The following is a 24,492-nucleotide window of genomic DNA, read 5'->3' as shown; positions in this document are numbered from 1 at the left end:
CGACACTCTACACTCAGTTCCCTCCTCCAGATCATCTATATAAATGGTAAAAAGCTGAGGCCCCAGCACCGACCCCTGGGGCACTCCACTAGTCACCATCCGCCAATCCGAATAGCACCCGTTGACCCCCACTCTCTGCCTCCTATTTGACAACCAATCCTCTATCCACGCTAACACCCTACCCCCAACTCCATGTCCCCTGACCTTCTGCAATAACCTCTTATGAGGTACTTTGTCAAACGCCTTCTGAAACTCCAGAAAGACCACATCCACCGGCTCTCCTCTATCCACCGCCCTAGACACATCCTCATAGAACTCCAGTAAATTTGTCAGACACGACTTCCCTTTAACGAAACCGTGCTGCGTCTGCTCTATCAAGCAATTCCCTTCAAGATGCCTCGCAATTTCCTCCTTAATGACGGATTCTAACATTTTACCTACCACAGACATTAAACTAACTGGCCTATAATTCCCTGCCTTTTGCCTGGCACCCTTCTTAAACAACGGCGTAACATTAGCCGTTTTCCAATCTTCCGGCACTTCCCCGGAATCCAGCGATGTCTGGAAAATAACCACCAATGCATCCACTATAACCTCCGCCATTTCTTTCAGAAATGCATTCCATCCGGTCCTGGGGACTTGTCCACAATCAGCCCCTCCAGTCTGTCGAGCACCGCCTCTCTAGTAACAGTAATGTCATTAAGACGCTCCAGTCCTACCACCTTTCCATCGCTAACACCCGGCAAATTATTCACGTCCTCCTCCGTGAAGACAGAAACAAAAAAGTTATTCAATACCTTAGCCATATCCCCATCCCCTACCACTAGGTCCCCTTTCTCATCCTCTAAAGGACCAACGTTCACCCTAGCCAGCCTCTTCCTTTTTATATATTTATAAAAACTCTTGCTCTCCTTTTTTATATTAAGCGCTAGCCCAGCTTCATAGTTTCTCCTACCCTCCTTTATCAACTTCTTTGTCAATCTTTGTTGACATTTAAACCTCTCCCAATCCTCATCTCGCCCACTACTCTTAGCTACTCTAAATTCCTCCGCTTTTAATTTAACACTTTCCTTCACCTCCTTCGTTATCCACGGCTTATTACCTCTCCTCCTACAGTCCTTTTTGACCATCGGAATAAATTTCTGCTGAGCACCAAGAAAGATCTCCTTAAAGATCCTCCACTGCTCCTCAGCAGACCCTCCCTCCAATGCACTCCCCCAGTCCACATTCGCCAATTCTTCTCTCATCCTACCGTACTCCCCTCTATTCAAACAAAGGACGCGTGTCCGGGAACCCACTTTCTCCTCCTCCATCTGCACCAGAAACTCCACCATACAATGATCACTCTCTCCAAGAGGATCCTTCACCGCAAGTCCAAGAGGATCCTTCACCAGGAAATGGCAAATGGAATTTAATGTTGGCAAGTGTGAGGTGGTCCACTTTGGTAGGAAGAATGGTAGGAAGGACTATTACTTACGGGGCGAAAAACTGCAGCAGGCGACGGTGCAGAGGGACCTCGGGGTCCTTGTGCATGAGTCGCAAAAACCCAGCCTGCAGGTGCAGCAGGTGGTCAGGAAGGCGAATGGGATGCTGGCCTTCATAGCGAAGGGGATTGAATATAAAAGTAGGGAGGTCTTGCTGCAGCTGTATAGGGCATTGGTGAGGCCGCAGCTGGAGTACTGTGTGCAGTTTTGGGCGCCGCACCTGCGCAAAGATATTTTGGCCTTGGAGGGAGTGCAGAGGAGGTTTACTAGGCTGATACCGGAGTTGAGCTATGAGGAGAGGCTGAATAAACTAGGCTTGTACTCGTTGGAGTTTAGAAGAATGAGGGGAGATCTCATTGAGACGTACAAGATGATGAATGGGATGGATAGGATAGAGGTGGAGAGACTCTTCCCGCTCAAAAAAGACAGTAGGACTAGGGGGCACAGCCTCAAGATAAAGGGGGGGCGTTTTAGAACGGAGTTGAGGAGGAACTTCTTCACTCAAAGGGTGGTGAATCTCTGGAATTCTCTACCCATTGAAGTGGTGGAGGCTGCCTCGCTAAATATTTTCAAGAAGCGGGTTGATGGGTTTTTGATAAGAGAGGGGATTAAGGGTTATGGGGAGAGGGCCGGAAAGTGGAACTGAGCCACGACAGATCAGCCATGATCTTATTGAATGGCGGGGCAGGCTCGAAGGGCTAGATGGCCTACTCCTGCTCCTATTTCTTATGTTCTTATGTTCTTATATTTCCAAGTCAGCAGAATGGCGAGTGGCTGGAGGGGAACTTGCAGATGGTGGTGTTCCCATGTATCTGCTTGCCCTTGTCTTCCTAGAATGGAAGTGATCGTGGCTTTGGAAGATGCTGTCTAAGGATCTTTGGTGAATTGTTGCAGTGCATCTCGTAGATAGTACACCCTGCTGCGACTGAGCGTAGATGGTGGACAGAGTGAACGTTTGTAGATGTAGTGCTGATCAAGTGGTCTGCTTTGTCCTGGATTGTGTCAAGCTGGAGCTGTACCCATCCAGACAAGTGCGGAGCATTCCATCATAGTCCTGATTTACGCTTTAGGGAGACAAGGTGGACAAGCTTTAGGGAGTCAACTAAGTTAGTCACTGCAGCATTCCTAGCCTCAGTCTTCAATCTTAGTACTAATTCACAATTTCAGAACAACACAGTGAAAATAAAAAGTTAATCTTGTTAGATGTCTACCACCCTGATAATTGCATTATGCAATAATAATAAAGGTTGCTAATGGGTCATGGTAATTAATCTCTATCCATTTGTCTGCCAAAGACACGAGGCAGTGAAACCTTAATGATTCTAATGCTTTTCACAAAAGTCACCTATCTCTCTCAAACTCTTCCATTATGCCATGATTTGAATTAATCACGTACTATATCCCAATTTTTTATTTAGTTCCTGCAATGAAAACATTACTCACAAAGCCATCATTTGTTGTCAATCTCTAATTGCCCTACAGAAGGTGGTAATAAACTGTCTTCTAGAAGCACAGTCCATGTGGTGTAGATGCATCCAAAGTTTTGTTAGGAAGAAAGTTTTAGCTTTTTAATGCAGCGGCAATGAAGGAACGATGATATATATCAAAAAGGAATGTAACTGACAATTGAATAAAATCAACATTATTTGTTTCCATCTCCCTAGTGCTTGTTACATACATTTATCAGTTCCTCAATACTTGCCTATTGCTTTCTTTTCAGTTTTTCTTAAACTGCACTCTGGCAGTGAAACTAAGAGAAAGTAAATTTCTATTGGTTTAACTATAAATGAAACAATTTGGCTGTTGCAATAAAGTTTCACCCTGTAGACCTACACAAGTAATTTCCCCTCTACAATTTCAAAGCATGATTGATAGAAACCTTTGATGTAATTTTGCCAGCATTATATCAAATTAGAACTCCTGTTTAAGTCCAACTTCTTGGATTTTAAGATTTCAGTTGGAATTGCCAATCTCATTTAAAAGGTAACAGCAATAACTTATTAAATGTTTTCTCACCAAAGTACTTCATAAATCAAGCATGAAATATACAAAAATACTTTAAAACTTTCCTGATATATTTATGAGAGGCAGACTTTTTTTAAATTCATTCATGGGATCTGGGCATCACTGGCTAGACCAGCATTTAATGTCCATCCTTAATTGCCCTTCAGTTGAGTGGCTGAGGGCATTTAAGAGTCAACCACACTGCTGTGGATCTGGAGTCAAGGATCGCAGATTTCCTTCCCTAAAGGGCAGATGAGTTTTTACAAAAATTGAAAATGGTTTAATGGTCAACATTAGACTTTTGGTTGCAAATCTTTATTGAATTCAAATTGCATCATTTGTCATAGTGAGATTACCCTGGGTCTCCAGATTACTTATCCAGTGAAAATGCCATTATACCACCACATTCCCTAAGCATTCTTTTTCAATTCCCACCTTTGACCCCAAACACTTCAATAAAATATTACAGCACCCTCAAGATACAACACAAAACAGAAAACCTTTTGCATTATTCACCCTTCTCTCTAACTGTATTAGAGGATTGCTGTTAGGATTACTTAGTTCAATTTGTTCAAGAAAATCACTGGTTAAATGTAATAAAAGTAATTAAATGTTCAAAGTTATTCTGGTTTTCATAATTTAAAATTCACTCATCACTGTTTGGGGATGGGGCGGGGAATGGTGTTAACCTTTCATTTTCTGAAGAGGACATGAAAATTTGGATCCTAAGATTGCACTTTAACTTCTTCAGACATCAATTCCTTTATATAATATACCAAAAGCTTAATGTTATTCCAACCATTATTTGTCCTCAACCTAGCTGATCCAACAAGACAGGAAGATGGCAACACCTAATTTAAAAATACTAATTACAGAAATCTTCTTACAATTAGACAGCAAGGAGGGCTGGTAATGGAAATGAATTTGCTTCCATGATGCATTTTGAAAATTTTTATGCTTTCAATCTCATACACCTGTTTTGCTATTCAGTTTTTTTTATGGCTGATCTGCAGCAAGATTCAACAGTCTTTCCCTCTGAACAAACAACAATTTAGTGATCAACGTTCAAAAAGATCGATTGGCATTCTCAGCCTTTTGGCTGGGTGAATTTTAGATGGTTCTGATTTTCACTTCTATAGCCTATTTCTAACTTGAAAATTGTTATCTTTTTCCTTTTACCCTAACCAAAAGAAACAGTTTATTTCCTATATATCTATGTAACACCTCCATTAGATCACCCTTGAGCAGTAAATTCAAGACATTGCAAGAAAGGTTTCCGCAACACGTCCCATAATTTAACCACTGAAGGACTTTGTCACATTGAAGTACTTTGATCTGCCCATGACCCTCCGCGCCAGATAGCCGAAGATCAGGAGTGTGAAGTCCAATCTGAAACTGAGGAACAACCCCCTCAGATGATGGAAAATGGTTGCAATGTTTCACACACTGCACAAATATGTAACACAAATTCCTCAGACTGCAGAAACTGCAGGTTCTGTAACTGGCTTAACACTATTGCTTGGGACTGTGACATTCAACACTGACCACACCAAATCCTCAAGGAACCTTCCACCAATGGCCCCTGCCTCCTCCAGATGACAGGACAAAATGCTACATGTCCAGACAGCTGAGGAGGGAGAAATTGGAAGATACGCAGGAATAGCCCATACAGGGAATCCTTCTAACAAGGCAGTATAAAATCCCAATCTTAAATATTTTAATTAATCATGAGTGAAGACAGAATACTTTATAACGGCCATTTGAATCTATTCAAATGAATTACACAACTGTTTTCCTATCCTACACATTATTGTTTACGCTATAAAATTCTAAACTGACTTTTTAAATTTATGTTTCTGTACTACCACAATTAATTGCACTAACACAGATTTTCTTATAAATTAGAGCTTTTTTTGACAATTTATCAAGGAGCAAACATTAATTTGGTGCCTAATAAACATCTGTGCAAAATTTAAGATATGAAAGCAAACATAGTAATTACAGGACTGACGTGGTACTTCCTAGCAGTGCTGAAAAGCATGAGTTCATAACACGCCGTCAGATGCACAACGCAAGGACGCCATTCAACCCAACAAGTCTGTACAGTTCATTCAAACAGTAATTCTTGTCCCATAGTCCTGCAATTCCTTTCCTCTTTCAATTATTTTTCAAATTCTCTTTTCAAGTGTACAACGGTAGGCCATCGTGGCAGGCAATGCATTCCAAATCCTAACCACGAGTTACACAAGTATGTTTTTCCTCAGGTCATTTCTGGCTCTTTTGCTAATCACCTTAAATGCCTAAATCCATGCCTCTTCATTCACTAGGAAAAAGTTTTATTTATTCTACACCTGAACCGTTCATGATTTTGAACCACTAACAAATTTAGTCTTCTCTATTCTGAGGAGAACAGCCTCAGCTTCTCCAGTCTTTCCACTGAAATGGAATCCCTCACTCTGGAACCATCTGAGAAAATGGTTCCACACTCATGAGCAGGCATTCACAGGCTTCCTAAATAAAATGTGTTGCCTAAAATAACAAACAATATCCAAGCTCGGGCCAATATAGGTTTTATATAAGTGTATCATAATTTCCAGGCTTTTGTAATCTTTGCCTCCATTTATAAAGTCCAGGATACCATAGCTTTATCAACTGTGTTGATCTACCATGCCATCTTCAAAGATTTCTGCACAACATCCTTAAGGTCTCTGTTCCAACACCTACTTAAAAACTGTACCATTTAGTGCAACAGTCTTTCCTCATTCTTTCTACAGGTTAAGTATCCTTTATCCAAAACTGGCCCCTGGGGCTAATTATGTTTCAGTGTTCAGATATTTTCTGTTTTCAAACCCACAATATAAATGGTAGGCCTCTTACGTTACAACAGCCAGTACAATAGTCAACACTTATTAGATTGTTCCTCCAGTTACCATCTCTTTCACACCATATCTCTTACCCATTAACACTCAAACCTTTAATATTACATTGCTTTATGAACATAAACGTTAACTGCACAGTTTGCTTTTGATTGTGTTTAGTTTTTGGATGTATAGATAAAGGATATTCATACTGAAATGAATCTCTCCCATCTAAGTTCTTCTTACAACATCTTTCAGTTTCAAGTTACCTGTAAACTTAACTTCGAACAGGGCATTATATGCCTAAGTCCAGGTTTATCAAGAAGGGCTGTGGCCTTAACCACTGGGAACAGTGGAACACTGGATTCTCAGAGGCTATTTCCCAGGGCTGAAATGGTTGCTACGAGATGACACAGGTTTAAGGTGTTGCTGAGTAGGTACAGAGGAGATGTCAGGGGTAAGTTTTTCACTCAGAGGATAGTGGGAGAGTGGAATCGGCTGCCATCGGTGGTGGTGGAGGCAAACTCATTGGGGTCTTTTAAGAGACTGCTGGATAAGTACATGGGATTTAATGGGATTGAGGCTTATAGATAGGCCTAGTAGGTAGGGATATGATCAAACAGGCTGAAGGGCCTGTTTGTGCTGTAGTGTTATATGTTCTAACAGATTGAAAAATAAGCACTCATTAAAAAAGATGGGAATTAGTGATTCACAGGAAGGAACTAAAGGCCTTATTGCTAAGTCTGCAGATGATACAAAGATATGTAAAGGGGCAGATAGTACTGAGGAAGCGGGGGCGGGGGGGGAGGGATGTGTGTGTGTGTGTGTGTGTGTGTGTGTGTGCGCGTGCGCCTGCAGAAGGACTTGGACAAGTTAGCAGAGTGACAGATGGAATATAACGTGGAAAAGTGTGAGGTTATGCACTTTGGAAGGAGGAATGGAGGCACAGACTATTTCCTAAATGGGAAAATACTTAGGAAATCAGAAACACAAAAGAACTTGGGAATCATAGTTGAAGATTCTCTTAAGGTTAACATACAGATTCAGTCGGCGGTTAGGAAGGCAAATGCAATGTTAGCATTTATGTCGAGAGAGCAAAAATACAAGAGCAGGGATGTACTTCTGAGGCTGCGTAAGGCTCTGCTCAGACCCCGTTTGGAGTATTGTGGGCAGTTTTGGGCCCCATATCTAAGGAGGGGTGTGCTGGCTTTGGAAAGAGGAGGTTCACAAGACTGATCCCTGGAATGAAGAGCCTGTCATATGAGGAACGGCTGAGGACTCTGGCTCTGTACTCACTGGAGTTTAGAAGGATGAGGGGGAATTTTATTGAAACTTACAGGATACTGCGAGGCCTTGATAGAGCAGACATGGAGAGGATGTTTCCACTTGTAGGAAAAACTAGAACCAGATGGCACAACCTCAGGCTAAAGGTTTAAAACAGAGAAGAAGAGGGTTTTTTTTTCAGCCAGAGAGCGGTGAATCTGTGGAACTCTTTGCTGCAGAAGTCCAGGTCATTGAGTGTCTTCTAAGACAGAGAAAGATTGGTTCTTGATTAATAAGAGGATCAGGGGTTATGGGGAAAAGGCAGGAGAATGGGGATGAAAAAAATTTCAGCCATGATTGAATAGTAGTGCAGACCCGATGGGCCAAGTGGCCTAATTCTGCTCCTATGTCTTATGAAAATGAAAAATGTTGTCTCAGAGGGTTGCTAATCTTTAGAATACGCTACCCCAGAGAGCAATGGAGGCTGCATCATTAAATATATTCAAGGCTGAGTTAGATTTTTGATCTACAAGGAAGCAAGGAATATGAAGTTTTGGGGTAGGGTGAAGCCAGTCAATGCGACAATCAGATCAGCCATGATTTTACTGAAAAGCAGAGCAGCCTTGAAGGGCCAGACGGTCTACTCCTGCTCCCATTTCTTGTGTTCTTGCATCCTTATGTTTATCTATCACTACTTTTTGTATCCTGTACCTTAACCAGATTTACATCCTGTGGATTTCAATATTGCTACAAGTCTATAAACTTTATCAAACACTTTTGGAAAGTCTAAATACACAACACAACATCAAACACATTTTTTTCATCAAAACTCTGCTTTACTTCAAAGAACTCAATCATGTCAGTTAACCAAACATGCCTTTAAAAAAACCATGCTGGCTATCATTAATTAATTCATATTTTTCCAGATGATGTTTACTTTTAGCCTGAATTTTCAAAGCAGCATTTCAGTTTAGCTCATCACATGAACCAAATGATACAAATGTTCATTGTAACTACTCCCTCTGACCAATTATAGAAAAAAAATTAACTAAAACTTATTTCTCCTTGATGGCAACTGGAATTTCATCGTCACTATTACAAAGCTCATTAAATGACTTAGCCTACATAGATACCCAGATATTTCCTTTTTGTTGGTGTCCTGCAATTCGGCAGACTATCAGAGTTTACTTCACAAAAGAAAAAGGAAAACATAATCCTTGAGCATTGCTGAAAAGAGAGGCATGTTGCCAAAGCTTTTCACTTTGCATTTATTAGGACAAATGCAAAAATACCAAATTTTAAAATATCACAACGATTTATACAAGAGAAGAAAGGAGTGGTAAGACGACTCTAGCTGAGTGTTGTCATGTAGAAAGCAACCCAAGCTCTCGGTAATTTTTTAAAAAGGCGCAACAACTGGACATATTCCTTTTGTTTGTAGAGAAGTGGTCCCTACAAACAAACTTAGTCACTTCTGACAAGTGTAAACAAGTCACAGTGGTTGTTGGTGTAGCTATTAATGCACTCGGGTTTGTTCAGCAAGTACTGCCAATCTCAGAATGATATCTAACATCAGTTGTTGCAGAGAGTCATAGAATTACTGCACTTTTTTAGCATACAAAAAAACCCTTTGGCCTATATTACCTGCACTGGCCATCAAGCATGTAATTTGTTCTAATCCCATTTTCCAGTACTCAGGCTGGTGCCCTGTAGATCCCTGTTTAAAGTGAGCTTTTAAAAGATGAGTGAATTATACAAAGGTAAGATCTAGTGGAGTGACAACTCACTATCACAAATATTTCCCACACAGATAATAGTGAGGGGTATTGTTTTGTTTTGGGTTTTGAAAGTACGGGCTGGGACAGTTTGATTCGTTCAGCCAATTTCTGGGATATCGAGCCCATGTACCTGGCATTGCACTGGCACTAAAATACAGTAGTTATGTAAACATGATTTTCCATTATCAGTCCAAAAAGAGATTCTACCATACAATTGAGCAATGCTCTACAAGAATTTCAACACCGGACTGGAGTTATCACACACTGACATCTATCCTTGATGTGTGAGCAAATGAGGCAAGTTGTGATTTGCATGAGATTACCATTAAATAGTGTCAAACATTTTATGACCAAGAATGAATTCATGTATATCAGAAGCAGGAGCAGACAATAATAAGCAGCAGCTGTTCCACCCTCCTCCCATAAAATACCACAACATTGTACGTAAATTAAACAGCTGAGTGCTTTGTGCTCTTCAATTTAATTCAGCAAAGATGATTAAACATCCTGGCCACGTTTGAGATTTTAAGGGCAGACTTAAAGAGGTGAAAACGTCAGCTGCAAAGTTCCATTCCTCAAGTAAAAAAGTTTTCATAGCAAAGGTGAGGTGTCCAACATACTGGCTCTTCAATGTACTCAACAAGAGTTATGTGCTGAACTTGGATCCCTGAGTGCCAAGATGTCAGATCTAATCTCCGTTATTCAGTCAATCAGTGGACAAAATCAAGGGGAGAGTAATGCCTCAGCAGCTGGTTCAAATTGGAAAAACTGACCCCCCCACCCCCCACCCTATAAATCAGATGGGGTGTGGTGACTGGGGTGTAGGCCAAAAGTATCTTTTAAAAAAAACGGATACAAAACACTAAGAATGTCAATTTTACTCCACTCACATTTGTGGCTGAATAACAAAGCAGTTTCAATATGCACCTTAAAAGAGCAATGTTTTACAACACCATTAAAATCTTGTTAACTACTTGACATTTTCTAAACATGACTCTGCCCTTTGTAATAATACCTTTTGCCACGAGGGGTTTTACTTCCACCTCACTTCTTGTTCGAGCACCCCAGCAAATACATGGCATGTAGGATTCTGCTGGAGAAGGAGGATCTTTCTCGGCAACAATCATAGATAAAATTTAGAATAATTAACTTCACTTTTAAAAAAAGATCAACAGGCCACAGAACTTTCGTCTTGTCGCATTACATTCTTGTAGTCAAACAATTCATAAACCAGCCAAACATGAATCACAGTAACCTGGAGCTTTTTAAACGTCACAAGTAGTATACTTCCTAGTTTTGTAACACTGTCTACATGTTTGACCACAATTCTACAGTGGCAGTATTTGTACATCCCAAACAGACGCCTCTAGACAACGAAGACATTGCGCTTAAGTATTAGATTGCACCATGTGAGTATTTGAAGATCTGATTGGCTGAAATTCCACTAAAACAAGAAAGAGTTGCAATACACAGGAACTCCTGCCAAATACGATTCAATGAGGTGGGGCACCACAAGAATTTTTAAGTGTTAATTTCCTTAACCCTTTCAGAGCTTGAACAGCAGAACAAAATAAAACAAGGCACTTTATTTTAGTTTGGATCCATCCTCAAAAAATACACATTTCCCATTAGGTAAGTACAGCATTTACAGTTTAGAAAATGGACCAAAAAACTTCTGTATGAGTCACAGGAAATTAATATGCGGATACAGCAAGTAATTAAGGTGGCTAATGGAACAATATCCTGTATTACGAAAGGAACTGAACATAAAAGAAAAGACGTTATGCTTAAGTTAGAGTCACAGAGGTTTGGAGCATTCAACCCAACTTGTCCACGTTGCCCTTTTATTGAAACCCCTAAGCTAGTCCCAATTGCCCTCATTTGGCCCATATCCTTCTATACCCATCTTAGCCACGTCTGTTGTTCATCCATCGTCATTGATGAGGACCTCGACACCATTAGTCATTTTGAGGCTGGTTGTGACGTGTCCGAAGATGACTGATCAGGCCAATTCGGGCACGGAATGTCCTGGCACATATTGGACAGGCTTGCGTAGACATTGTAGTTGTTTCGCTGGTGGCTCTGGACTTGCAGCTCATGCTTAAGTTGTGCTTCAGCAATACACCTTGCTTCATAAGCTTGACAGCCTTTGTGGATGAGGCAGCGCCAGGTAGGGCGGTTTTGTGCCAGTGTTTCCCAGGTGGTCGTGTCTCTGTCAAGCGACTTCAGGGAGGCCTTGAGTGTGTCTCTGAAACGTTTCTTCTGCCCTCCATGCGAGCGCCTTCCAACAGAAAATCCCCCAAAAAGGAGCTGCTTGGGTATGTGCTCATCTGACATACGGATGACGTGACCTGCCCACCGGGTCTGCGCTCTCATCAGCAGTGTGTGGACTGATGGTAGACTTGCTCTAGAGAGAACTTCAGTGTCTGGTACTTTGACTTGTCATCTGATGCATAATATTCTGCAAACACAAGTCATGTGGAAATGATTGAGCCGTCTTGCATGCCTTCAATACACAGTCCACGTTTCACAGGAGGGTAGTGAGTATCGCGGCACTGTAGACCTTCAGTTTTGTTGCTGGGCTGATTCCTCAGAGTTCCCATACAGTGCAGTGCAGTCTACCAAAAGCAGAACTTGCCTTTACTATTCTGCAGTTAACTTCTGCATCAATAGTAACTGTCTAAACACTTGTTAAAAGATAAAATTGTACCCACCTCCACTACTACCTCTGGCAGCTTGTACCAGACGCTCACCACCCTTTGTGTGAAAAAAGTGCCCCTCTGGGCCCTTTTGTATCTCTTCTCTCTCATCTTAAGCCTATGCCCTCTAGTTTTGAACTCCCCTACTTTAGGGAAAAGATTTTGGGTAAAGATATTGCCCATGTAGCTGATCTACGATCCTCACTATTTTATAGACCTCTATAAGATCACCTCTCCGCCTTCTACACTGCAGAGAAAGAAGTCCCAGTCTATACAGCCTCTCCTTATCACTCAAACCATCAAGTCCCAATAACATCATACTAAATCTTTTCTGCACTTTTTCTAGTTTAGTAATATCCTTTCTATAATAGATTGATCAGAACTATACACAGTATTCCAAGTGTGGCTGTACCAATGTCTTGTACAACTTCAACAAGACGTTCCAACTCCTGTATTCAATGTTCTGACCAATAAAACCAAGCATGCTGAATGCCTTCTTCACCAATCTATCCACCTGTGACTCCACTTTCAAGAAGCTATGAATCTGTACCCCTAGATCTCATTGTTCTGTAACTCTCCCCAGCACCCTACCATGGTTCAATCTACCAAAATGCATCACCTTGCATTTATAGAAATTAAACTCCATCTGCTCTTCATCAGCCCACTGGCCCAACTGATCAAGATCCCTTTGCAATCCAAGATAACCTTCTTCACTGTCCACTAAAGGGCATTGGTGACACCACATCTTGAATCTCTGTGCAGTTTTTAATCTCCTTATTTAAAGAGGGATGTAAATGCATTAGAGGCGTTCAAGTGAGGTTTACGAGATTAATACCTGGTTTGGTTGGGCTATTTTATGAGGAAAGGTTGAACAGAGTGGGCTTGTTTCCACTGGAGATCAGAAGGGGTAATTTGATTTAAGTATGCAAGATCCTGAACAGTCTTGACAAGGTACACGTGGAAAAGATGTTTCCTTGTGGTGCGAGTCCAGAGCTGGGGGCACTATTTTAAAATTGGGGGTCGCTCTTTTAGGACCGAGATGAAGAGATTTTTTTTCTCTGAGAGTTGTGTGACTTTGGAACTCTGCCCCAGAAGGCAGTCCACTGAATATTTTTAAGCGCTAGGTAAATAGATTCTTGTTAAGCAAGGGAATCAAAGAAAATCATGGATGGATGGGGAATTCACAGCACAAACAGATCAGCCATGATCTCACCAAATGGTGGGGCATACTCGAAGATCGATTGGCCAATTTCTGTTCTTATTTCATATGTTTGTAAACAATTCTCAAAGGGGATTGAATGGAATCAATGGCTCTTATTCGCCTATTCTGTTAAATATTCACTAAATTAACCCTTGTATGTTTTCACACTACCACTAATACATCTACTGAAGAGAACAAAAAATTGCTGGAAATTTAAAACAAACTAATAGAAAATTCTAGAAACAGTCATTTGTGAAGAGAACAGACAAGTTAATAATAGAGCTACAAACATTTAACCTCATCATTTCCTTCATCTCCATGACAACATTTTTATATTTGCAGCAATCTACCATGCCACCCATAAATTTATACTTTCAGAACTTTTTTTTAAACTGTATTCTCAGGATTACCTCTATTGTTATTCTTTCCTTCCTCTTGTTACGCCTGCACCCCCCCTCCCCCCTTCCTTTATGGTCAGCATGGTGTTTGCCTTGATTCCAAGGTTCAGTTCGAGTCAAATACGTTAGTAAATAATTAAACTAAATCATACCAACTTAATCTGATGTCAAGTCAGCATACAGTTGGTAAAAATCAAAAACTGCAATTGGTGACCGTACGCAAAATCATTGACAGCTAGTCAATGTAATCACAGCAAAATATCTTGTACTATGGGCTTGTTTAACCTACCTTGGAGGATGAAAATTCCAATCAGCTCAATCAAATCATTCTGAACATTCTTGCTCAGTTGAAGATTCAACATGACTTTTGATTCAATCTGCTGTTTAAAATAAGAAGCGTTTGGTCTGCAATTCCTAAATGGATACTCACGGGAGTTAGTGAAGGAGATTTCAAGCGTGAACTATATACTTTATAGAGGGCACGCTGACAATTCCAGTTGAGCAAAGATATAGAACTTGTGGAGGGAAAACACACAAGGCGTTGTGATATACAAATTTATGTTTAGAAAGAAAACAAAGCTTTAAAATTTAGAATAAAAACAAAATGCTGGAAATGCACAGCAACATCCAGAAAGGGGAAAATAGTGTGTGAAAATGTAGCCAGATGTCCTGCACACCAAACGTTAAGAGCCAGAAAATGTATTATAATAACCAAAAGCAAAATAAAAGAACAAAAGAAACCGATTCACCAAAGCTTTGACAAAGGGTCATCTGAATTCAAAATGTCAGCTTTTGTCTCTCCTTACAGATGCTGCCAGACTGCTGAGGTTTTCCAGCATTTTCTCTTTTGGTTTCAGATTCCAACATCCGCAGTAATTTGCTTTTATCCGATTCACCATCTGTTGCCACAGTTACTTCTACACAATGTAATGATTCATTTAAATTGCAATATTGGAAGCACCTTTATTGAAGTCAGCGCACTGAGAAGCAGCAAGTGCAGACTCAAGTGATTCTGGAACCTAATAAAGTTGTGATTCTAGCATATATACCAATATTCTGAAGTTACAGTTAGGAGTATGCCAACATTGCTGTTAGCATGCAAGAAAACAACCAACAGCACACACCACCTGGATGCAGCAGTGAATTGTGCTCAACAAATTGCTACTTTATACACCTGCTTGACCAATGGAATATACACACCCAGCCCAAACTACTTCAGAGCTTTGTCAATTTGTTTGTGTGTCATGGCCCTAAAACAATCCCTGCTAACTATATCATTGTATTTCTAAATAGGGTGGATTTTCACAGTCAGCAGCGAAAAGATGATACTGGCCATTGACTTTAAAGCCACATTGTAGGAAAGAGTGTAAATCAACAAATAATAGGAACATGTAAAAAGAATGAGAGAGATAATTACGGGTGACTTTAATTTTCGTGTCGATTAGAATAATCAAGTTGGAAAAGGTAACTATGACAACAAATTCATAGAGTGCATTAGGAACTATTAGGAATAGTTTCTGAGAGCATGATGTCATGGAGCCAATCAGGGAACAGGCTGCATTGGATCTGGTAATGAGTAGTGAGGCAGACTCAATAGATGACCAGGGGATGGGGATATGGCTAAGGTCTTGAATAACTTTTTTGTTTCTGTCTTCACGGAGGAGGACGTGAATAATTTGCCGGGTGTTAGCGATGGAAAGGTGGTAGGACTGGAGGGTCTTAATGACATTACTGTTACTAGAGAGGTGGTGCGCAACAGACTGGAGGGGCTGATTGTGGACAAGTCCCCAGGACCGGATGGAATGCATCCGAGGGTTCTGAAAGAAATGGCGGAGGTGATAGTGGATGCCTTGGTGGTTATTTTCCAGACGTCGCTGGATTCCGGGGAAGTGCCGGAGGATTGGAAAACGGCTAATGTTACGCCGTTGTTTAAGAAGGGTGCCAGGCAAAAGGCGGGGAATTACAGGCCGGTTAGTTTAACGTCTGTGGTAGGTAAAATGTTAGAATCCGTCATTAAGGAGGAAATTGCGAGGCATCTTGAAGGGAATTGCTTGATAGGGCAGACGCAACACGGTTTCATTAAAGGGAAGTCGTGTCTGACAAATTTACTGGAGTTCTATGAGGATGTGTCTAGGGCGGTGGATAGAGGAGAGCCGGTGGATGTGGTCTTTCTGGATTTTCAGAAGGCGTTTGATAAGGTACCTCACAAGAGGTTACTGCAGAAGGTCAGAGGACATGGAGTTGGGGGTAGGGTGTTAGCGTGGATAGAGGATTGGTTGTCAAATAGGAGGCAGAGAGTGGGGGTCAATGGGTGCTATTCGGATTGGCGGTTGGTGACTAGTGGGGTGCCCCAGGGGTCGGTGCTGGGGCCTCAGCTATTTACCATTTATATAGATGATCTGGAGGAGGGAACCGAGTGTAGGGTGTCGAAATTTGCTGATGACACCAAGATTGGGGGAAAGGCAAATTGTGCGGAGGGTGTGGAGAGTCTGCAGAAGGATCTAGATAGGCTGGGCGAATGGGCCAGGAAATGGCAAATGGAATTTAATGTTGGCAAGTGTGAGGTGGTCCACTTTGGTAGGAAGAATGGTAGGAAGGACTATTACTTACGTGGCGAAAAACTGCAGCAGGCGACGGTGCAGAGGGACCTCGGGGTCCTTGTGCATGAGTCGCAAAAACCCAGCCTGCAGGTGCAGCAGGTGGTCAGGAAGGCGAATGGGATGCTGGCCTTCATAGCGAGGGGGATTGAATATAAAAGTAGGGAGGTCTTGCTGCAGCTGTATAGGGCATTGGTGAGGCCGCAGCTGGAGTACTGTGTGCAGTTTTGGGCGCCGCACCTGCGCAAGGATATTTTGGCCTTGGAGGGAGTGCAGAGGAGGTTTACTAGGCTGATACCGGAGTTGAGGGGGTTGAGCTATGAGGAGAGGCTGAATAAACTAGGCTTGTACTCGTTAGAGTTTAGAAGAATGAGGGGAGATCTCATTGAGACGTATAAGATGATGAATGGGATGGATAGGATAGAGGTGGAAAGACTCTTCCCGCTCAAAAAAGACAGTAGGACTAGGGGGCACAGCCTCAAGATAAAGGGGGGGCGGTTCAGAACGGAGTTGAGGAGGAACTTCTTCACTCAAAGGGTGGTGAATCTCTGGAATTCTCTGCCCGTTGAAGTGGTGGAGGCTGCCTCGCTAAATATTTTTAAGAAGCGGGTTGATGGGTTTTTGATAAGAGAAGGGATTAAGGGTTATGGGGAGAGGGCGGGAAAGTGGAACTGAGCCACGACAGATCAGCCATGATCTTATTGAATGGCGGGGCAGGCTCGAAGGGCCAGATGGCCTACTCCTGCTCCTATTTCTTATGTTCTTATGTTCTTAAGTAGAGATCATAAGAACATAAGAAATAGGAGCAGGAGTAGGCCATCTAGCCCTTCGAGCCTGCCCCGCCATTCAATAAGATCATGGCTGATCTGTCGTGGCTCAGTTCCACTTTCCCGCCCTCTCCCCATAACCCTTAATCCCCTCTCTTATCAAAAACCCATCAACCCGCGTCTTAAAAATATTTAGCGAGGCAGCCTCCACCACTTCAACGGGCAGAGAATTCCAGAGATTCACCACCCTTTGAGTGAAGAAGTTCCTCCTCAACTCCGTTCTAAACCGCCTCCCCTTTATCTTGAGGCTGTGCCCCCTAGTCCTACTGTCTTTTTTGAGCGGGAAGAGTCTCTCCACCTCTATCCTATCCATCCCATTCATCATCTTATACGTCTCAATGAGATCTCCCCTCATTCTTCTAAACTCTAGCGAGTACAAGCCTAGTTTATTCAGCCTCTCCTCATAGCTCAACCCCCTCAACTCCGGTATCAGCCTAGTAAACCTCCTCTGCACTCCCTCCAAGGCCAAAATATCCTTGCACAGGTGCGGCGCCCAAAACTGCACACAGTACTCCAGCTGCGGCCTCACCAATGCCCTATACAGCTGCAGCAAGACCTCCCTACTTTTATATTCAATCCCCCTCGCTATGAAGGCCAGCATCCCATTCGCCTTCCTGACCACCTGCTGCACCTGCAAGCTGGGTTTTTGCGACTCATGCACAAGGACCCCGAGGTCCCTCTGCACCGTCGCCTGCTGCAGTTTTTCGCCCCGTAAGTAATAGTCCTTCCTACCATTCTTCCTACCAAAGTGGACCACCTCACACTTGCCAACATTAAATTCCATTTGCCATTTCCTGGCCCATTCGCCCAGCCTATCTAGATCCTTCTGCAGACTCTCCACACCCTCCGCACAATTTGCCTTTCCCCCAATCTTGGTGTCATCAGCAAATTTCAACATCCTGCACTCGGTTCCCTCCTCCAGATCATCTATATAAATGGTAAATAGCTGAGGCCCCAGCACCGACCCCTGGGGCACCCCACTAGTCACCAACCGCCAATCCGAATAGCACCCATTGACCCCCACTCTCTGCCTCCTATTTGACAACCAATCCTCTATCCACGCTAACACCCTACCCCCAACTCCATGTCCCCTGACCTTCTGCAATAACCTCTTGTGAATTTAATATTCAGTCTGAGAGAGAAACTTGAATCAGAAACAACTATGTTTAACTTAAATAAAGGGAATTACTACGAATATCACAATGAAATAAGGATAGTTAGCTAAAGTGGATTGAGCAGACAGAATAGCAGAAAATCCAGCACACAAGCAGTGGTAGACATTTAAGTAGGTGATTCATGACTCTTAGCAAAAACATATCCCAATGTGGAGGAAAGATTCAGGACAGAGATAAACCAACCATGGCTAACCAAGAAAGTTGAGAGCATTAAGTTGAAAGAAAATCCCCGAAGACTGGGATAAATTAAGAATCCAACAAAGGAGGGCTAACAGTGGCACAGTGGTTAGTACTGCTGCCTCACACACCAGGGACCCAGGTTTGATTTCTAGCTTGGGTCACTGTCTATGTGGACTTTGCGCATTCTCCCCGTGTCTGTGGAGGTTTCCTCCAGATGCTCCAGTTTCCTCCCACAGTCTGAAAGGCGCCAGAGTGTGGCAACTAGGGGAATTTCACAGCAACTTCATTGCGGTGTTAATGTAAGCCTTACTTGTGACTAATAAATAAACTTTAACTTTAAAAACAAACAGTAAAAAGAGAGAAAATAAACTACAAGTGAAAACTAGTGAATATAAAAAGTGACAATAAGAACTTCTTTAAATATACAAAAAGAGGTCAAAGTGAACAAAGACTTCGAAAATGAATCTGCGCAGATGGTTATGGAGAACAAGGAAATGGCAGAGTTAAACAGATAGTTGCATCAGTCTGGTGGAAGATACTTCAAAAATCACTCAGATTTAACATCCCTGAACCCCTCAACTACTGGAAACCATGTTTATATTTATGTCATCTGAGGCCTTCTTCGTTTTAAATACTTCCATCAAATGACCTTTGTTCAAAGAATACAACCTATTTTTCAGGTGTGGACTAACTAGGGTATTGTACAGCTTAAGCATCTACCCTCCCTTGAATTCTAGTCCTCTAAATATAAAGGTCCATTAGATTTGTCTTTCTGATTATTTTCTGTGCCTGCTCAAGACACTTTATATGAACCTGAACCCTGCAGTCCCTTTGAGACCTCTAGCTTTTCACCATTTAGAAAATACTCTGTTCTATCCCAAAATCTTTTCCTGCCCTTTCAGATTCACCAAAGTTTCCCACACGCTTAATTACTCAAACCAAAATCTACCACCCTCTTATATAGTGCCAGTAAATCCTATTTATTGCCTTGTTCCCCATTCCATTATCTTATGAACATCTCCTGGCAGTTTTTTTTGGCCATCAGAATTTGGTGCGTCTCCTAATTTCCTATCATCTACAGTTCTGGGCACTAATTCCTCTTACCCTAGATTCATTTCATCATATAAACATCAAGAAGTAGTAGCCCCAAAACGTAACCTCACAGGCTCTGCTCTCCACTTCTAACATCTCCCTAGGGGCTACCATTGACCAGAAACTGGACTAGCCATATAAATACTATGGTTACCAGAGCTGGTCAAAGGCTAGGAACTGTGTGGCGTATAACTCACCTCCTGACTCCCCAAAGCCTGTTCACCATCTAAAAGGCACCAGTAAGGATTGTCATGGAATACTCCTCACTTGCCTGCATGGATGCAGCTCCAAAAACTCTCAAGAAGCTTGACACCATCCAGGATAAAACAAACCATTGACTGCCCCCCACCTTCCATAAACATTCAATCCCTCCATCACTGACAAATAGTGGCAGCCATGTGTACCATCTAAAAGATGCACTGCAGGAACTCAAAGGCTCTTTAGTCAGCACCTTCCAAACCCATATTTATCGGGAATGTTTTAAGATTTTTTTTTCGACATTTAGTCGGTATGTATTGTCAGGAATATAGCTTAGATGCTTGGAAGGCAGCATAATTATACATTTTAGCTAATGTAGTGGTTCCTTCAGAGACAGCTAATATATTTTTGTTGATAGATGAAGGTTTCCCCTGGGATTTTTTATTTTGGATCGACAGGGTCATGTGGCTATTGGGAGGAGCTAGATATGTACCGGAGACAATCAGCTTTCAGTTCTGGTTGAGGTTTGCTTAAAAGACAGGAGGTCTGCAAGCTGCTCTGAAAATCAAAACCTTCAAGATTGTATACACTCCTTATAGCAAGTACATTTATGGTCACTAACTGTATTTAAAGCGGAATTGTAAGTCTGTAAGAGAACTTTGCTTAATTGGAACTAAAACAGTGATGTTAGAATTTGAAATGATTCTTTTCTTTTTTAAATATTGTTCAATTGTTAATGGTTAAGCTGTTTACTTTGTTAGAGTTATATTTAAACCATGTTATGAATAAAGCTTCTTTAGATTTAAAAAAATCCCTAGTTTATCGGGTTATTATTCCTGCAGTGAAGTATCCTCATATTTATGCCAAAACAGAAAAATTGTTGGGATCTAGTCTGGTTTCCTAATGTTATTTGGGATTCTGGTGCAGGACCCAAACATTTGTAAATTAAAAACAACTTTAAATCATCTTGCCACATAACTGCTCTTCATTGCAATCTGCTCGTTTATCTGTCTCCATAAATCGGTCAACATTGTAACTTGTATCAATCAAATTATAAAAGCATTACCTTAGCCTCAAATCACAGCACAAGCTGAAATGAACTTTCCAACATTTGTACCTGTTCAATTACAGCTGACTATCCATTATAAAGGTGGTAAATAAAGTGGTAATGTTTTGCAGTCATTCAGAGATATTATAAGCTAATTCTTCTATAATGTACCCCAGACATACTCTCTTCCACTGTCTTCTGTTGGGAAAAGGATACAAGAGTCTGAGGTTACATGCCAACTGACTCAAAAGCAATTTCTTCCTTGCCTCTATCAGACTTTTGAATGGACCTTCCTTATATTAGGCCTCACAGGTGGAGGATGTGGTCAAGAAGGCGTATGGTGTGCTAGCCTTCATTAATCGAGGGACTGAGTTTAGGAGTCGGAAGGTAATGCTGCAACTTTCTAAGACCCTTGTCAGACCCCACTTGGAGTACTGTGTGCTGTTCTGGTCGCTTCACTACATGAAGGATGGGGAAGCTATTGTGAGGGTGCAGAGGAGATTTACAAGGATGTTGCCTGGATTGGGAGGCATGCCTTATGAAGATAGGTTGAGGGAGCTAGGTCTCTTCTCTCTGGAGAGACGAAGATTGAGAGGCGACCTGATAGAGGTTTATAAAATGTTGAGGGGTATAGATAGGGTGGATTCTCGGAAGCTATTTCCCAGGGCTGAAATGGTCGCTATGAGAGGACACAGGTTTAAGGTGCTGGGGAGCAGGTATAGAGGAGATGTCAGGGGTAAGTTTTTCACTCTTAGGGTGGTGACTGAGTGGAATCAGCTGCCATCGGTGGTGGTGGAGGCGAACTCGCTGGGGTCTTAAGAGACTTCTGGATGAGTACATGGGATTTAACGGGATTGAGAGTTATAGATAGGCCTGGTAGGTATGGATATGATCGGTGCAACTTGTGGGCCGAAGGGCCTGTTTGTGCTGTAGTGTTCTATGTTCTGTATTAATTTGATCTTCCTCCATGCCCTAAGAATGATTGCAGTACTACATTCTGCATTCTCTCATTTCTTTCTCTATGAACAATATGCTGTATAGCGCAAGAAACAATACTCTTCACTGTATTTCCAATACATGTGACAATAATAAATCAGATCAAACAGCAGTTGACCTTAAGTGGAGCAAGTTTAAGTAATCAGTGCAAGAGTGTAAAAACCAGATCACACTGGGTGTTAGGGGAAACAAAAGGAATTTGTGCAATTACTCTGTAGACTTAGAAATAAGTCTAGCTTAAGGAAAATAATGGCTTTAGATTCATCCTTCCCTGAATATATGATTAATGATATTAGCACAGAAGTTGTTCCAGGAAGCTGCTCACCACCACCTTCTTTCGGAAAAATAGGGATGGGCAACAAATGTCTTGCCAGCAATGCTCACATCCCATTAATGAATAAAATAAAATCATGGGGTTAGGACTCCTGCCTTTATGGAGGATGTATACCAAGATGGACCAGGTCAAAGTACCTGTTTCAATAACGTCATTTCTGTGTAATTCAATGTGATGAGGTATCACAGCATGATTAGTGACAATGGAAACTATACTACTATAAGCAGTCAAAAAAAGGAGAATGGGCCATATTGGCTATGAAAAGTGGTAAGCAAAAAAATTGATACAGATGCTGTTACATAGTTAGAAAAAGGCCATTTGGCCAATCTTCGCTCATTAAGAACCTACATCAGCTGTTGAAATAATTGCAAGGGGTTTTTTTTGGTCCTCTGTGCCTAAATTCAGCACAGCGCTTTAAGCATTTTCATGTGAAGAGCATGCCAATATCAATTACTTTTGCCTTCAATTGTTGGATGGTGTGTTATATTTCCCAACAGTTGCAGCTTAATTTGAAGTCATGCTCATGCTCTCGGCACTGTTTACTGTTCTACATGTAGGCCTGTCATATAGTCTGTCAGGAACCTCCTTCTAAGTTAGGAAAGTTGAAATTCCTTCCTTCATAATTCAATCACGGACGCTAGATATCATTTTTGCAGCCCTGCTCAACACTATTCCCAGTGGCTGAGTTTCTGCATTGTGTCTGGGTGACTAGAACTAGATGTACCATTAAAAGTTTGCAGTAACTGCAATACATTAAGTATGACTTCTTCTGACTTCAATTCTATTCTTATTGGCAATATATTTCAATACCCTGTGAATAGAGAAGCAGAGTTAATGACCTAAAACATTAGCATTTTTTTTCTCTCAGATGCTGCTGCCAGGCCAACTGAATATTTCCAACATTTTCTGTTTTTATTTCTGATTTCCAGCATTCACAATATTTTATTTTTGTATTTCAACTATTCGCTTTGTTAATTACTGCCGCACAATGGTTAGATGTGCCATGTGTTTTTTTGTGTGACTACCAAACATGTCCCCTCCTTTGAAGACAATAATGGCTTGTGTTCAACTGCAGACCGTAGCCGTTCACAAATGATAATCAATGTACTGAGATTCTTCAAACATGGAGCATCAATGCCAAGTGAGGGCAGCAGAGCGGCGAAGGTGATTGGCGGTTGCAGGTCATATTGGCATAAATGTAGTCACTGTGACCAGAAGGTGGGCTTCTGGAAGATATTTTCCTATTCTGAGTGAAGGCAAGTGTCCAGGTGAGGACAGCAGTTCACATTTGCATAAGTGCAGTCACTGCAACCAGAAAGTGGGTTTCTGGAAGACACCTTCCTACTTCAAGTGAAGGCAAGTGTCTAGGTGAGGGCAGCAGAGTGGCAAAGGTGATTGGCAGTTGCAGGTCATGTTTGCAGAAGGGCAGTCACTGCAATCAGAAGGTGGTTTGTGGAGGAGCTGCTATGAAGGGACAATTGTACCCCAAACACTACTTCAGTGTTTCCCTCTTGACCTCCTCCAACCAAAAAAAGTCAGCAAGGGGACCATAAGCAAGGGACAGGTGAGTTGAGATTCTTTTATCCTTTTATTTGTATAAAGGCAATGCGACAGCTAGGGCAGTGGATGCTCCTCCTGTCAGATGTGGGCAATTAGGGAGCAACTTTGTCTCCCTGATACCTTTGACTGCAGGAAATATGTCCAGTTGCAGCTCTTCACAGACGGGAGGTGGATGCACTGTGGCAGAGACTGTGATAGACACTAGTTACAGGGAGGTTGTCACACCACAGGTTCAGACAGCTAGATGGGTAACTGCCAGGAGAGGCAGGTAGGTAGTGCAGGTGTCTCCTGTGCCTATTCCCCTTTCAAACAGGTATATCACTTTGGATACTGTTAAGGGGGATAGCCTTTCAGGGGGAGATACCAGCCTGGTAAGTGGCACACTTTCAAAAGTGTGTTGACCAGGGTTCAGGGTAAACACATTCCTCTTAGACTGAAGGGCAAGGCTGGCAGAAGTCAGGAACCCTGGATGACTCGTGATATTGAGGCCCTGGTCAAGAAGAAGAAAGAGGCACATGAAATGCATAGGCAGCTGGGATCAAGTGAATCCCTTTGAGTATAGGGAGAAAGATAAGAGAGAAATCAGGAGGGCAAAAACGGGACACAAGATTGTTTTGGCAGATAAGGCAAAGAAGAATCCAAAGAGCTTCCACAAATACATAAAGGGCAAAAGAGTAACAAGGGAGAGAGTAGGGCCTCTTGAGGATCAACAAGGTCATCTATGTGCAGATCCACAACAGATGGATGAGATCCTAAATGAATATTTCTCATCTGTATTCAGTGTTGAGAAAAGCATAGAT

The 24,492-nt window shown here is 41.9% G+C and overlaps 1 protein-coding gene across 12 annotated transcripts in view; it reads right to left on the bottom strand.

Moving 5' to 3' along the window:
* Positions 1-24,492, bottom strand: part of LOC145346825 (focal adhesion kinase 1) — a 572,567-nt gene that overhangs the window by 317,918 nt on the left and 230,157 nt on the right. For 3 of the 12 annotated variants that reach the window (XM_080194610.1, XM_080194611.1, XM_080194615.1), the window contains exon 1: positions 10,403-10,639. The exons of 5 other annotated variants lie outside the window; for them this stretch is intronic. In XM_080194610.1, the coding sequence (XP_080050736.1) occupies positions 10,403-10,514 (112 nt within the window). In that variant the 5' untranslated portion in view covers positions 10,515-10,639. Of the gene's footprint in view, positions 1-10,402; positions 10,651-24,492 lie in introns of those variants that run through there. 4 more of the 12 variants (XM_080194618.1, XM_080194616.1, XM_080194619.1 and 1 more) reach the window with 2 other exon arrangements.

This window comes from Carcharhinus amblyrhynchos, chromosome 8 (assembly GCF_965287045.1).
Source record: "Carcharhinus amblyrhynchos chromosome 8, sCarAmb.v2.hapA, whole genome shotgun sequence".
In the NCBI taxonomy this organism is placed as follows: Eukaryota; Metazoa; Chordata; class Chondrichthyes; order Carcharhiniformes; family Carcharhinidae; genus Carcharhinus; species Carcharhinus amblyrhynchos.
The sequence above is the reverse complement of the archived record's forward strand: the minus strand, read 5'-3'. Positions and strand labels throughout refer to the sequence as shown.